The 14,820-nt window shown below is 58.6% G+C and overlaps 1 protein-coding gene across 1 annotated transcript; it reads right to left on the bottom strand.

Annotated features, from left to right (window-relative positions):
• Positions 1-854: 854 nt before the first annotated feature.
• Positions 855-14,433, bottom strand: LOC136786321 (uncharacterized). The gene is made up of 20 exons (XM_066989178.1): positions 13,919-14,433; positions 13,314-13,417; positions 13,061-13,215; positions 12,806-12,974; positions 12,427-12,550; positions 12,160-12,275; positions 11,646-11,860; positions 11,411-11,519; positions 11,119-11,322; positions 8,035-8,195; positions 6,568-6,986; positions 6,374-6,477; positions 5,830-5,984; positions 5,025-5,193; positions 4,807-4,930; positions 4,175-4,284; positions 3,431-3,645; positions 2,885-2,993; positions 1,754-1,957; positions 855-1,041 (listed from the first exon to the last, which is right to left on the bottom strand). The coding sequence occupies exons 1-20, from the start codon at positions 14,282-14,284 to the stop codon at positions 972-974; spliced, it is 3,402 nt and encodes a 1,133-aa protein (XP_066845279.1). The 5' UTR covers positions 14,285-14,433; the 3' UTR covers positions 855-971.
• Positions 14,434-14,820: the final 387 nt, after the last annotated feature.

The following is a 14,820-nucleotide window of genomic DNA, read 5'->3' as shown; positions in this document are numbered from 1 at the left end:
AAAAATAACACTTAACCCAAAAATGCACAAATCTGGTGGGGAGGCGGCTCCAGCCCGGTGTTTTCTCCCCTTTCCCCCCTTTTTGTGCCCGATTCAGGTGGAAAAGGCGGCTTTTTGGTTCAAAATGGGCGGTTTTCCCCTGTTTCGCGCCCCGGTGGGGGGCGGGATGATGAAATGTCCCAAAACGGGTGGGTTTTACCCCGTTTTTTCCCCTTCGGCAAAGCTTCACGGTTGTGTCTTATCCGGATAAAAAAAAATGACACCAAAACTGCTCGTTTTCGTAATAAAAATGGAAAAAAAAAAACCACGTGGAATTGTGGGTGTTTTGGGGCAAAAATGGGGGATTTCAGGGCCCTGGTGGGGTGGGGGGGCTGTGGTGGGAGGGATTGAAGGTCCACGGGGTGGGTTCGGGGTGAAAAAGTCCTATTTAGGTGCTTGGATGTGGATTTTCTGAGGGCTGGTACTGGGGTTGTGTTGCCCTAATTTTTGGGGTGAATAAATCCCATTTAGGTGCCTGCGTGTGGCTTTTCTGAGGTCTGACTTTGGGGTTGTGCTGCCCCTATTTTTGGGGCGGATAAACCCAATTCTGCTGCTTGGCTTCTCTGAGGGATGATAGACGGGTTGTGCTGCCCTGGTTTTCGGGTGCAAAATGCCCAATTTAGGTGCGTTGATGTGGCTTCTCTGAGGGCTGCTACTGCGGTTGTGCTGCTTTCTTTTTTTTGGGACCAAACCGCTGTGTTTAGGTGTTTTTTTTTGCGCCCGCCAGCCCCGACAGGAGCCTTAATCCCCCAGCGGGGAGGGGGATTAAGGGGGGGCCGCGGCTGAAATCGCCCGAATTGGGGCAAAGGCCAGCGCTCGGTGACCATCAGCGTGGCTTTATTGGGGTGAAATAAATAGGATTTGGGTAAAGGGGGGGCCGTGGGGCCGCGGGGGGGGTCCTGTGCCCCCTCCCCGGTGCCCGTCCTCGTCCCTCAGGCGCCGTCCTTGGTCACGGTGGCGCCCAGGGGGATGGTGACGTCCTCGTCCTTCAGGTGGCCCCCGCTGTGGGGTGGGGGGACAGGGGGGTCAGGAGTGAATCCCCAAAACCCTCAGTTTTCGCCCCAAAATCCTCCCCAATCCTCCCCACCCCAAAACCTTCAGTCCTGGCCCTAAAAGCTTCAGTCCTTCCAACCCCCAAATCTTTGGTCCTCAACCCAAAACCTTCCCACCCCAAGACCTTCCATTCTCACCCCAAAACTTGCTCTCCTTCCCACCCTAAAACCACCTGATCTCAGCCCAAAAACCTTAGTGTTTCCCACCCCAAAATCTTCGTCCTACCCCCAATACCTTCAATCTTCACCCTAAAACCTTTCACCTTTCCCACTCCCAAAGTCTTCAGTCCTCACCCCAAAACCTTCCACCCTTCCCTCCCCCAAACCCTTCAATCTTCACCCCAAAACCTTCCTCTTTTCCCTCCCCAAATCCAGCCCTTCTCACCCCAAAACCTTCCATATTTCCCACCCCCAAACCCTTCAGTCCTCACCCCAAAACCTTCCACTCTTCCCACCCCAAATCCAGCCCTTCTCACCCCAAAACCTCCCAAGAAGGCAATCTCACCCCAAAACGCCCGTTTCCCCCCTTCCCATCTACCGCAAAGGAACCGGGGACAAACTGGGGAGGGGGACGGGGATGGGGACCCCGGGGGGGACCCCAGGGGGGACAGGGACCCCGAAGGGACCCCAAGGGGGATGGGGACTCAGAGGGGACCCCTCACCGTCTCTCGACGTCCTCGATGGTCTCGGGCAGGGGCATGTTGCGGGTCTCGGGCAGGAAGCAGGTGGCGATGGCCGAGACGACGGGGGCGGCCCCGTAGATGACGAGGGGCAGCACCGGGGTGACGTCGGCCGCCATGCGCACCAGGGGGGCCACCATGCCCCCCACGCGGGCCATGGTGCCCCCCAGGCCCATCCCCGTCTGCCTGCGCCGGGAGGAGGGAGAGGGTGGGCGGGCGGACGGACGGACGGACGGACGGATGGACGGACGGAGGGTTTGGTGGTGGGTGGACGGACGGGTTGAGGAACGGACAGACGGATGGATGGGTTGAGGGATGGGCGGAGAGGTGGTTGGATGGACAGACGGATGGAGAGGTGGTTGGGGGACGGTTGGATGGATAGATGAAGGGCTCGATGATGGTTGGATGGATGGACGGACAGCTGGATGGGTTGAAGGATGAGTGGAGAGGTGCTTGGATGGACAGACGGATGGACGGACGGAGGGTTTGATGACAGATAGACGGATGGGTGGAGGGATGGTGGAGAGGTGGTTGGACGGACAGACGGATGGACAGATGGGTGGAGAGGTGGTTGGGTGGACGGATGGGCGGACGGATGGAGGGTTTGATGGTGGTTGGACGGACAGATGGACGGGTTGAGAGGTGGTTGGATGGTCGGGTGGATAGATGGATGGATGGATGGATGGATGGATGGATGGATGGATGGATGGATGGATGGATGGATGGATGGATGGAGAGGTGGTTGGATGGACAGACGGGTGGATGAATGGGTTGAGGGATGGGTGGAGAGGTTGTTGGATGGACAGACAGACAGACACATGGGTGGAGAGGTTGTTGGATGGACAGACGGATGGACAGAGGGTTTGATGCTGGTTGGATGGGTGGATGGATGTGTTGAGGGGTGGATGGAGAGGTGGTTGGATAGACAGACGGATGGACAGACGGAGGGTTTGATGGTGGACAGAGAGAAGTTCGGATGGATTCGTTGACCGATGGATGGCTGCGCTGGGACGCAGGACGGACAGATGGACGCAGGGATGGGTGGGGTGGGTGGGTGGGTGGGGGTCTTAGCAGCTGGGTGCTGAGGCAGCCCCGCGGGGGGCTGCTGCCCACCTGATGACGGTCGGGAAGAGCTCCCCAGAGAAGATGTAGGCGCAGTTGAAGGAGGCGGCCAAGGCGCCCTTGCCGACCACCGCAAAGGCCATGCGCAGCGTCTGCAGCTCTGGGGACAGCCACGGGGGGGGGGGGGTCACCGCCCCCAGGCCCCCAGCTGGGGCTTCCCACCTCTATCTCCAGCCCCTTCAGTCCCTGGCCTCCATCTCTCTCTCCAGCCTCTGTCCCTCCAACTTTCCTCTCCACCCCTCTAACCATTCTTCCTCCATCTTCCATCTCTCCATTCCACCGCCCTCCCTCCCCTCACCCTCCACCACCTTGCCCTTTATCCCCTCCCTTTTCCTCCCCTCCCCTTCCCTCCCCTCGCCCTCCACCTCCTCACCCTCCATCCCCTCACCCTCCCTCCCCTCGCCCTCCATCCCACCGCCCTCCATCCCACCGCCCTCCACCCCCTCGCCCTCCACCCCCTCACCCTCCACCCCCTCGCCCTCCATCCGTCTCTCCATCCCTCCCCTTGTCCGTCCGTCCGTCCGTCCCGGCGCCCACCCATCGGAACGATGATGTTGGCGAGGATGCAGACCCCCGCGAGCCCCAAGGAGGCACCCTGGGCCACCCGACGCCCAGCACCACTGATGGCCAGGACGGAGGCCAGCTTGGCTGGGATGTCCACGGCCCCAAAAACCAGCTGGCTCAGGTAGATGTCCACCCCGAAGCCCTGCAGGTCCATGGCCAGCCCATAGTAAGCGAAGCTGGTAGAGAACCTGCCCAAAAACCCAATGTTTCAACTCAAAACCCACCAAGCATGTCCAAGTGCCCAGAAGGCAGGCTTTGGCCTTCAAAGGTGGCTTTGGCCTCAAAAGTTGGGTATCGTTCCCCCAAAAAGGCGTTATATCGACAAAAAGACATGGTTTAGACAGTCAAATTGGGTTTTGAGCGCCAAAAGGTGGCTTTTGGCTTCCAAAAATGGTGGGTTTTAAACCCCAAGTTGGGTTTTAAGGTCTAAAAGGTGGCTTCTGTCCCCAAAAAGGTGTTTTAGGCCCCCAAAAGTTGGGTTTGGAGTCCCAAAAGTTGAGTTTTGAGCCCCAAAGTTCAGGTGCTGAGCCCTAAAGATTGGGTTTTGAGCACCGAAGAGTGGGCATGGAGTCCCAAAAGTGGTTTTGGAGCCTTAAAGGTTGGGTTTTGAACCCAGAAGAATGGGTTTTGACCCCCCCCAAAGGTGGTTTTTTGAGCCCCAAAGGATGTTTTTTTATCCCAAAAGGTGTTTTTGGGGCCTGAGGTGACCGCACTTACCAGACGAAGGAGACGCCGCAAGAGACCGTCCTCATCCCGGGGGTACGGACCAGGGCAGCCAGGGCCCCCCCCGGCATTGGGGGCTCCCGGCGCACCAGCGCCCGCAGCGCCTGTGGGAGAGGGATCAAGGGATCAGGAGGGATCCGGAGGGATACAAGGGATCTAGGGGGGATGTATTGGGGGATACAAGGGGTCTAGGGGAGGTCTGGGCTATCTCATGAGATGTAGTGGGCAGAGAAAGGAGCTGGGGGGGATCCAGGAGGATCTAGAGGGGCATCAGAGAGATCTAGAAGGGATCTGGGGGGATCTAGGAGGGACACAAGGCATCGGGGAGGAGGAATCCAGGCAGGCAATCTGAAGAGATCTAGGAGGGAAGCAGGGGACCTGGGTGGAATCCAGGAGATCTGGGGGGATCCAAGAGATCTGGAGGGATCCAGGTGATCAGGGGGCAACTAAGGGAGATCTAAGTGTGTGTGTGGGGGAGGCAGTGGTATTTAGAAGGGATAGAGGGGGTCTGGGAATGGGTTTAGGGTGGGTAGAGGGGAAATGGGGGCTCTAGGGGAGAATGAGGGGAGCCTGGGTGGATCTGGGAGGCATTTAACGGGATCTGGAAGGTTTGGGGGGGACATCACCTCCTCGCTGAGCTTATCGCCCTCCTCCTTCCTCCCGTTGACGCGGGCGACTTTGCGGAGCCCCTTCAGGGCCAGGTCGGGTCGCCCCGAAATCACCTGCCAGCGGGCTGACTCCACGAACAGCCTGGGAAGGAGGGGGGGGGGGGCGAGGGGTGAGACGGGGACCCCCACATCGTGCCCCAACACCTCCTCCCAGCCTCCCCTCCGCGCCCCCGTACCAGGAGTAGAGGAAGAAGAAGAAGAAGGGGAGGGAGACGACGAGCTGGAGCCAGCGCCAGTGGGGGAGGCCGAAGGCTGCGCCCGCCAGCACGAACTGGCCCAGGGTGTAGCAGTAGCCATTGATGGTGCCCACCACAGCACGTGCCTCCGTCGGGATCCACTCCATGCCTGGGGGTCACTGTCAGCATCTGGGCGCGCGGGTCCCTCCCATTGGTCAGCGGTGGTGGGACCGAACCCAGGCACCAGGAGCCCTCCCACGGGTCAATGGTGGTGGGGTTGGAAGCGGACACCAAGGTCTGTCCCATGGGTCAATGGTGGTGGGACCCAACCCGACCAACAAGGTCCCTCCCATTGGTCAGTGGTGGTGGGACCCAACCCAGACACCAGAATCCATCCCAAGGGTCAATGGTAGTAGGGTTGGAAGCGGACACCAAGGTCTGTCCCATGGGTGATGGGCTTGGAGCTGGGTTTGTGGGGCCCTCCGTGGGTCAGTGGTGGTGGAACCCAATGCAGACGCCAGGGTCCTTCCAATGGTCAATGGTAGTAGGGCTGGAACTGAACACCAAGGTCCTGCCCAGGGGTCAGTGGTGGTGGGACCCAACCTGGACACTAGAATCCATCCCAAGGGTCAATGGTAGTAGGGTTGGAAGTGGACACCAAGGTCTCTCCCATGGGTCAACAGTGGTGGGACCAAACCCAGATACCAGGGTCCCTCCCATGGGTCAATGGTGGTGGGGCCCAACCCACACCAGGCTCCCTCCCATGGGTGGCAGGACCCAACCCACACCAGGGTCCCCAGCTCACAGAGAGAAGCGGAGTTGAGGGACACGCCGGCCATGGCCAGGCCCCCCAGGAAGCGGCAGAGGCAGTAGATGACGAACGTGGGGGCGGCCGCAGTGCTGGCCCCCGCCACCCCCAGCTGCAGGTAGCACCAGGTGAGCAGCGCCCGGCGACCGAATCTGCTGGGACATGGCGCTGGGGGAACTGGGAGCACTGGGATGGGGCGTACAGGAGGCTGGGATGCTGATATGGGACACTGGGCACTGGGATTATGGTGCTTTGGGATGGGGACAAAGGGCACTGGGGATACTGGGATGGGGACGTGGGGCACTGGGATGGAGACAAGGGTCACTGGGATGGGGACATGGGGTACTGGAAGCACTGGGACAGGGACTTAGGGCACTGGGAAGACTGGAATAGGGAATATGGACACGGGATACTGGGATGAGAAACAGGGGGACACTGGGGGACAGAAGGAAGGAAGGCTGTCCCTGTGCATGCCCGTCCACCCTCCCCACTCCCAATTCCTCCCAGTTCCTCCCAGTGCAGCAGCAGGCCAGCCACATACTTGTCAGAGAGGACCCCGAAGAGGCCGGAGCCCAGGAGGATCCCGGCCATGTAGATGGACTGGGCCACCTGCCGCAGCCTCTTGGACTCGCACACCAGGTCCCACTGCCACCGGGGGGGGAAGGACACAGGGAAGGGGTCAAAGGACATCTGTGACCCCCCCCCACCCCCCATTGGCCACCGTCCGCCCCTCACCTCGGTGATGATGGTGTGGGCGAAGACGCCGTCACGATAGGTCCACCCATCATGGCACGGCTCGGTGGCCGCCCCGTTGGCTGTGCCATTGGCCGTGCCGTTGGCCTCCAAGAGGTGCCACTGGGGCTCCACATACCGGCGGCAGCGCTGGGGGCGGTGGTGGTCATCGGAGGGGATTGTGACAAAGAGGGGGACGTCCCCAACGCTGTCGTTGGCCACTTGCCGGGGCCGGCAGTGGTGCTCGGGGACGCCGGCAGTGAAGTTCTGCAGAAGGTTGTGGCTGGCCAGCATGAGCAGAGGCAGGGCCAGCGCGGCCACGTAGGTCACCTGGAAGCGTCCCATCCCGCCCAGGTGGGCCAGCAGCTCCACGAAGGTCATGGCGGGATGAGGGATGGAGCTGGGGGGCGTCCCTGGACCGGCTGGGGGTGGGAGGAGGCGAAAGGGTTGGAGGAAGGATGAAGAACATCTGAGGAACAGGCAAGGGGTTGCACGGAGGAAGGGGTGAAGGACAGGATGAGGGATAGAGGAGGCCATCCGAAGGGTGGTTTGGAGGAAGGGGTGAAGGCTGGATTGAAGGCTGGACCAAGGGATGGAGGAGGGACACCAGTGGGTGGTGTGGATGGTCACATCATAGATGGTGCTAAGGATGGGCCAAGGAATATCCAAGAGATGGTTTGGAGGAAGGGGCGAGGGACAGGTTGAAGACAGGACCAGGAGAAGGTGGAGGGGTGGTGAGGATGAAGGTCCAAAGGGCTGAAGGACAGCAGAGGACCAAAATGGGCCAAGGGGTGGACAGAAGGGTGGGCCAAGGGACGGACAGAAAGGTGTGCCAAGGGACAGCCCAACGGAAAGCCCAATGGAGGGACACGGGACAGGCAGAGGGATGGACCGAGGGGTGGTTGAGAAGATCAGGGGGAGAGACCAAGGGAGGATCATCTGCTGATTGGTCCATTGATCTACCAATCCATCCATCTATTGATCCGTCCATCTATTGATCAGTCTATTGCTTATCGATCTCTCTACTGGTCTACCAGTTGACCTGTCCATCTGGCAGCTGATCAGTCTGGTGATCTATCAGGCTCTCTGGTGATCAGTCTATCAATTGATCTATCAGTCTATCAGTTGCTCTATTGATCAATCAATATCAATTGATCAATCTATCAGTGTATCAATCTGTCAGCCACAACCAACTGGTGTCATTGTCTATCTCTCAAGCTCTATTGATCTATCAAGGTGTCTGTTGATCAGTCACTCTGTCAATTCATCAATCTATTGATCTATCAATCTGTAAATTCATCAATCTAACAATCTGATCAATTGATCTGCCCACTAATCTGCCAGCCTATTGATCACTGACTATTTATTTCTCGCTCTCGGCTCTGCTCCTTGCTGCTCTCCCTCCTCCTCCTCCCTCCCTGCCATGTTATCGATCAATCACTCAATTAATCGATCAATTTTATCACCCACCTGTCCTACCAGTGGCTCTGGCCCTCCAATGATGGCTCCCAATTGATTGATCGATTGATAGCTGGCTGCTGTTTCGCCCTCCTCCTTCTCTCTGCTGTTCCCTCGGTCTCTGGCTCGATCCGCCACCCACTGTCCCTCCGTCCGTCCCTCCGTCCCTCCCTCTGTCCGTCCCTCCCGCCCTCTGCCACTCCCATTCTCTTTCCCTGGCCTTCCTTCATCCCTCTGTCAATCAATCAATTGATTAATCAATGGCTTTAGCACCGGACCATGCCACCCATCGTCCCTCCAGCGGCTGTGTCCACCTGTCCCTCTGCCCATAGCTCATATCGACCCCTTATTCTGTCAAGTGATTGATCTATCTGCTGATCAGTCAATCTATTGGGCTGCATAGGTCCATTGATCGACCTGTTGATCTCCCCTTGTCTCTATTAATCAATCTGTTGGACTCCCTGTTGATCAGTCTCACTTTCTCTCGCTATTGATCTTTATATTTCTATTATCTATAATTTATCAAACATCAATTGGTCCATAATCTCCCTCTTTATTGATCAGTCTATCAGTATTTATGTTTCCATTGATCAACCCATTAGTCTATTGATCAATTTATTGATCTATAATTGATCTATTTGTCAATTAATTGAGATTTAATCCTTCTATTGTTCTGTCTGTCCTTCTCTGTAGATCTCTATCGATTGATCTACCCACCCATAATAAATCAATCAATGCATTGGGCTATAAAGTCTCATTCTATTGACAACTCTATTGGTCTCTATATTGCTATCGGTTGATCTTTTGAGCTATAATCTAGCTATTGATCAATCTATTGATCTCTCTATTGATCAAACTCTTGGCCTATAATCTCTCTATTGACCAATAGATTGACCTTAATTTCTATTTTGTCTCTCTATTGGTCAATCTATTGATCTCTCTTGATCAATCTGTTGAATGTAATCTGTCTATTGATCAATTTATAATCTTAATCTTTCCATCACTCACTCTATTGACCTATAATCTTCCTGTGGATCAGCCTCTTGGTATCTCTCTCCCTACTCATCAGTCCTGTGGGCTTTCATCTCTCTCAACGAGTCCATTGGTCTCTCCATCCCAATCAACATATTGATCTCTATCGACCCACTCACCTCTCTGTCACTCCAACTCCCTCCTGACCTCTTCCAGCACCGAACCCTGCTCCCAGATCCGGCCGCCAGCGGCTACGACCCCTTGGCCCTGTGGCTGCCCATGACCACATCCCCGTCCCTGTCCCCGATTCTATTTAAAGCCACCCCGGCCCCGGTTAACGTTTGACTTCCTCAGGGCCACATCCTGCTATGGGTCAGCAGAGCCGTTCATCAGGCGGAAACGCCGGCGCCAGTCGTGCCGATCCCTGTCTGGGGATGCCCATTGTCTCCTCGGGGACCTCCATCCTCTCCATTCTCTTCCTCACCAAGGAAGCCCCCAGCCCCAGCAGAGAGGGACCCCCTCAGTTCCTCCCCAGGCTTATTTTTGCCATCAATGGTGGTTGATTTGCCCTGGCAATTGGGGCAAAGTCCTGGGGTCTCTGAACCGGATCCGTGGGGGGGCCTCTTGGACCCCGGGGCAGGAGGGCAGCGGGAGGTAGCGAAGCGCGGCCGGGATGTGGGGAAGTGACTGGAGGCCAGGGGGGCCTGGCGGGGACGGGTCCGAGGGAGGGTACAGGGGAGGCAGGAGGCCCACATCCTCAGCACCTGGAGCAGAGGGTGCCTTGGGTTCTGGGAAAGTGAGTGCCTGGGTCATGGGGACACCTCGTTGCAAGGGGACACCATGGTTCTTGGGGACACCATGGTCCTTGGGGACAGCTGGGATTCTGGGGACACCCAGATCCTTAGGACAGATGGGTTCTTGGGGGACACCGTGTCCCTTGGGGACAGATGGGCTCTTGGTGACAGCTGGATTTTTGGGGACACCCTTGTTCTTGGAGACACCTTTGTGCTTGGGACAGCTAGGTTCTTGGGGACAGAGGGGTTTTTGGGGACACCCAAAATTTTGGGGCCATCCTGGTCCTTGGGGACAGCTGGGTTCTTGGGAACACATGAGTTCTTGGGGACAGAAGGATTCTTGGGGACACTCGGGTCCTTGGGGACCTCTGGGTCCTTGGGGACGCCCAGAGCTCTGGGGACCACCCAGGACCTTTGGGACACCCAGGTCCATGGGGACACTTTGGTCCTTGGGACATCTGGATCCCTGGGGACACTCCAGTCCTTGGGGACACCCCGGTCCTTGGGACAGCTGGGTCTTCCTGCACCCATCTGTGTTCCTCAGCCTCTCTTGAGGCTCCGGCCAGAGGGGAGGAGGGGATGGGGACAGGGATGCGATGCTGAGGCTGCGGGACCCAGCTGGGACCCGTGTTTGCCTTCGGGGCGGGACGGCCAGGCCAGGCAGGACCCCCGCGGCCGTGGGAAAACAACCCCCCCTCCGTCCCAAGCCTCCCACCGGCTGACCCGTTCCGCCCGCGTTTTGCATGATTTTGCTTTTATTTGTTTTCACTGTGGCACAGAAGAAAAAAAAAAAAAAAGCAACAAAAAAAACCATGAAGAGGAGGAGGAGGAGGGGGAGACATGGTCCCCCCCAACATGGAGAAAGGGGCACCCTGATGCCCGTGTCCCCTCCTTGGCTGTGGCCACTGCTGTCCCATTGCTCTTCTGGGGGATGCACCCCACCAGCTCCTTCCTCTGGGGGGTTGTGGCAAGGGTTGGGGGATTTGGGGGGATTGGGGGGGGTCCTGGGGTGGGTAGGGGAGGTGTTAGCAGGGCTCTGTGGTGCCCCCAAGTGTAGGGTCAGGCTGGGTGGGTTGGAGGGGGAGCTGCTGGGCTTCGTCTGCCCTGGTCCGGGTCCGGGTCCGGGTCCGGGTCCTGGGGAGCCAAGGAGGACGAGGTGAGGAGGGGGGAGGCCGGGTGGGTTTTCACGCTACTGTCCCCCCGCCCATCACGTCCAACCACCCCTTTTTTCCCACCCTCCACCCCACCCCGTCCTCCTCCCATCGTCCCGCCCACCGGTCCTCCCTCCCAGCCACGTGTCCCTCCCCAGCCTCCATCCCTCCCATCCCACCTGTCCTCCACCTCCTCCACGGTCTCGGGCAGGGCCATGTCCCGCGTCTCTGGCAGGAAGATGGCCACCAGTCCCGACAGCACGGGGGCTGCCCCATAGATGATGAAGGGCAGCACGGGGAAGACTTCACCCACCATCTTCACCAAGGGCGCCGTGATGCTGCCCAGTCGGGCCATGGTGTTGGCCAACCCCATGCCTGTCTGCCTGCGGGACGCAGAAAGGTGCTGAGGGACCACCCCTACGTGGTCACGGCCACCCCAGCAGCTCCTACAACCCGCACCCCGCTCCTTACCGAATCACGGTGGGGTAGAGCTCACCCGTGTAGAGGAAGACGCAGTTGAAGGAGGCGGCCAAGCAACCCTTCCCGAAGACAGCCATGGCGGTCCGGAGCGTCCGCAGCTCTGTGGGGACAAAGATGGGACTCCTGGGACTTGCTTAGACGTCAGTAGGTGGGGTTGGGTAGGGGAGGCGTGGTGTTGGAGACTGGAGACCCCGCCTGCCCCCACCAATTGGCCCCCAGCCCTCACCTCGTGGCACCAAGATGTTGGCCAAGATGGCCAAGCCAGCCAGGATGAGGGCGAGGGACTGGGTGAAGCGTCGCCCTATGAAGGTGATGGTGATGACGGAGACCAGCTTGGCTGGGAAGTCTACGGCCCCAAAGATGAGCTGGATCACGTAGATGTTGAAGTCAAAGTTTTGCAGGTCCATGGCCAGCCCGTAGTAGGCAAAGCTGGTGGAGAACCTGGGCCGGGAAGAGGTGAGGTGGGCAAATCTCACAAACAAAGAGGTTTGGGGTGGGCTGCGGGGGTTGCCCACCATGTCTTGGCCCATGGGATCCAGCCAGGGAATCTGTGCCCCTTCCTGAAGCATGTGAGCACCAAGAGGCCTCTGTTGACTTAGTCCTGTGCCGTGACTCAGTTTCCCTTTCCAATATGGACCCAGCTAAGATGTGTGGATGGGGAATAGAGTTTGAAGGGAGCAGATAGATCAACAAATGGGAGGACAGATGGACAACCATCCACTCACGTCCTCCAGTCTTACCACACGAAGCAGAGGCAGCAAGAGATGCGGCGCACAACAGGCGTCCGGACCAGGTCAAACACTGTGTGGTGGCTCCTCGATGAGGTCATCTCCTTCTGCATGTAGGACTTCAAGGCCTGGGAGGGGAAGAGAGGGCCTCTGGGGTGGGGATGGGGAGCTGAGGTTGCTTGTGGGGGCAAGGTGGAGGAGCAGAGGGGGAAACCAGGGTGGACAACCTCCCACCACCCTACAAAATACACCAGAGATGCCCTGGTCAGAACCTCTTACTTCTATGTCCAGCTTGTCCCCTTCCTCTTTCTTCCCATTTATCCTGGCCACTTTCTGGAGCTCCTTCAAGGCCTGCTGGGACTTCCCCACCATGACCATCCAGCGAGCTGACTCTGTTAACCACCTGGGGAGGAGAGGGAGGGCAGGCGCATCCCACAAGGATCACCCCTCTGTCCCTCTGACCCTTCCACCAGCGAGCCACCCCTTCATTCACCCATCCACCCAACCAACCATTCACCCAGCCAACCAGTCATCCACCCAATCATCTACTCATCCATGCACCCACCCACTCAACCCTGTGCCACCCATCAACGCAACCCTACATCCTCCTACCCATCCCTCCGGCTGTACCTCCATCCCTTCACCCTCTCCTCCTCACCATGAGTAGAGGAAGAAGCCGAAGAAGGGCAGCGACACCGTGAGCTGCAGCCACCGCCAATCAGGGACAGCGTAAGCGATGCCGGCCAGCAGGAACTGCCCGGTGGTGTAGCAGTAACCCATGAAGGTCCCCACAAGTGCCCGCGTGCGAGTGGGCATCCACTCCAGGGCTGCCGAGACACGCGCGTGTGACTTGGAGCAGGCTGGGAGGACAACCTGGGGACGGACGCCTTGGGGCGGGGTGGTGACCACGTACAGAGCGAGACGCTGTTGAGGACGATGCCGGAGAAGGCCATGCCCGTGAGGAAGCGGAAGAGGCAGTAGACGGTGAAAGTGGGGGCGAAGGAGGAGCACGTCCCCATGATGCCCATCTGCAGGTAGCACCAGGTGAGCAGCGACCGGCGGCCAAACCTGGCCAGGAGAAGGGGGTGAGGTGGCCCTCGTGATGCTGCCCCACCTCTCCACCCCCTAACCCCCCCCCCCCCCGGGACAAGGTGTCCCCCCCTCACCTGTCCGACAGGCCCCCAAAGACGATGCCGCCCACCAAGACGCCAGCCATGTAGAGTGATTGGGCCAACTGCCTCAAGCCCCGGGAGCTGCACACCAGATCCCACTGCCAAGGGGCAAGGATGTGAGGGTGGGAGAGGGATCGGGGGGGGACCCCCCCCCCCGCCTCTCTGCTGCCCCCCAGGACTGGCCACGGTGGCTGGTAGGGTTAATCCAACACCATGGCCAATAGCCACGGCAGCTGGTAGGGTGGATCGAACACAACAGTCAATGGAAAGAAATGCCAAGAAGGTGCCAATAAACATGGCCACCCTTCCCAGAATCCCCATAGTTGGAAGACACCTTCATGCGTTCATCCAGCCCCTTTTTGACCCTCTCTTGAGAGTCAAAACCAACTCCCTTATCCCTCCCTTTCTTGCGCCAGGTCTCTGCAGCATTGAGTGCCTCCACCAAGGGCTGAGCAAGGACGGTGCTCTAGTTGGAAGAAGCCAACATCATGATGGCAGCAGACCCTTCACCGGTGCCCCCCAGGTAGGAACCATGCCCACAAGCGGGTGAAACGTGCCACCAGCCCCAAATCCCCCCACCACCACTGCCTCCACCCTACCTCCGTGATGATGGTGCTGGTGAAGACGCTGCGGTCATAGGTCCAGCCGTCGTGGCAGGGCTCCGTCTCCAGCCAGCTGTCATTGGGGGCTGAGCCGTTGGCCTCCAGAAGCCACCACTGCGGCGTCACAAAGCGCCGGCACCGCTCGCCACGGGGGACCGAGACCCGCAGCAGGTCCTGGGGGTCGAGGCTGGTGGCATTGGCCTCCCAGCGGAGCCGGCAGCGGTGGTCGCTGGTGGCGGCCGTGAAGTTCTGCAGAAGATTGTGGCTGGCCATCATGAGGATGGGCACGGCCAGGAGGATGACCGAGGCCACCTGGAAGCGCCCCATGCCTCCCACATGCTCCAGGAGGTCGGCAAAAGCCATGCTGCCACCGCAAGCCCCTGGGAGCGCCCTGCGATGGCCACCCCAGCCATGCACACCCACCCACTGGTAGAGCCCCAAAAGGGATAGATTTCACCCCAGAAACTCTTCTCTCCCTCCTGCAGCGTTCACGCTCCACAAGAACCCAGGATGGTCTCCTATATAACCCAGCCAACGGTGGCTTTGGTTAACGTTTGACGTCCTTTTTCTGGTGGTTTTCCAAAGGGATAAGGCAAAGGCGGGTGGGGAAAATCCAGAAATCTGGGGCTGGCAGAAAATAATTCTCTTTTCCTTTTCTTTTTTTTTCTTTTTTTTTTTTTTTCTTCCCCTCAGGATTGATTTTCTGGGGGAGAAAGGCAGCTTTTGGAGAGGGGCAGGGTGAATCTGGGACCAACCTGCCTCACCTGGTGTACCCGAAGAGGTGGGCATCCTGGAGAGGGGGCTTCTGGCCCTGGCCAACGTGTGGCCTTCACCAGCACTGTCAGGTTAAATTTTAGCGATTCTTTTTTTGTGGTCAAAAGGGGACCAAAAGGTGCTGA

Source organism: Anser cygnoides, unplaced genomic scaffold (assembly GCF_040182565.1).
Source record: "Anser cygnoides isolate HZ-2024a breed goose unplaced genomic scaffold, Taihu_goose_T2T_genome scaffold_43_1, whole genome shotgun sequence".
Lineage (NCBI taxonomy): Eukaryota > Metazoa > Chordata > Aves > Anseriformes > Anatidae > Anser > Anser cygnoides.
This window is presented reverse-complemented; position numbering and strand designations above follow the sequence as displayed.

Bases quoted from the DNA above. Each gene is read 5' to 3' on its own strand.
- LOC136786321 (XM_066989178.1), bottom strand. From the start codon at position 14,284: ATGGCTTTTGCCGACCTCCTGGAGCATGTGGGAGGCATGGGGCGCTTC. The intron at 13,216-13,313 runs GTGAGGGGGGGA...TCTCCTGGCCAG, and splicing joins TTTGGGGGCCTGTCGGACAG to GTTTGGCCGCCGGTCGCTGC. The intron at 11,861-12,159 runs GTAAGACTGGAG...TTCCCGGCCCAG, and splicing joins TGCTGCCTCTGCTTCGTGTG to GTTCTCCACCAGCTTTGCCT.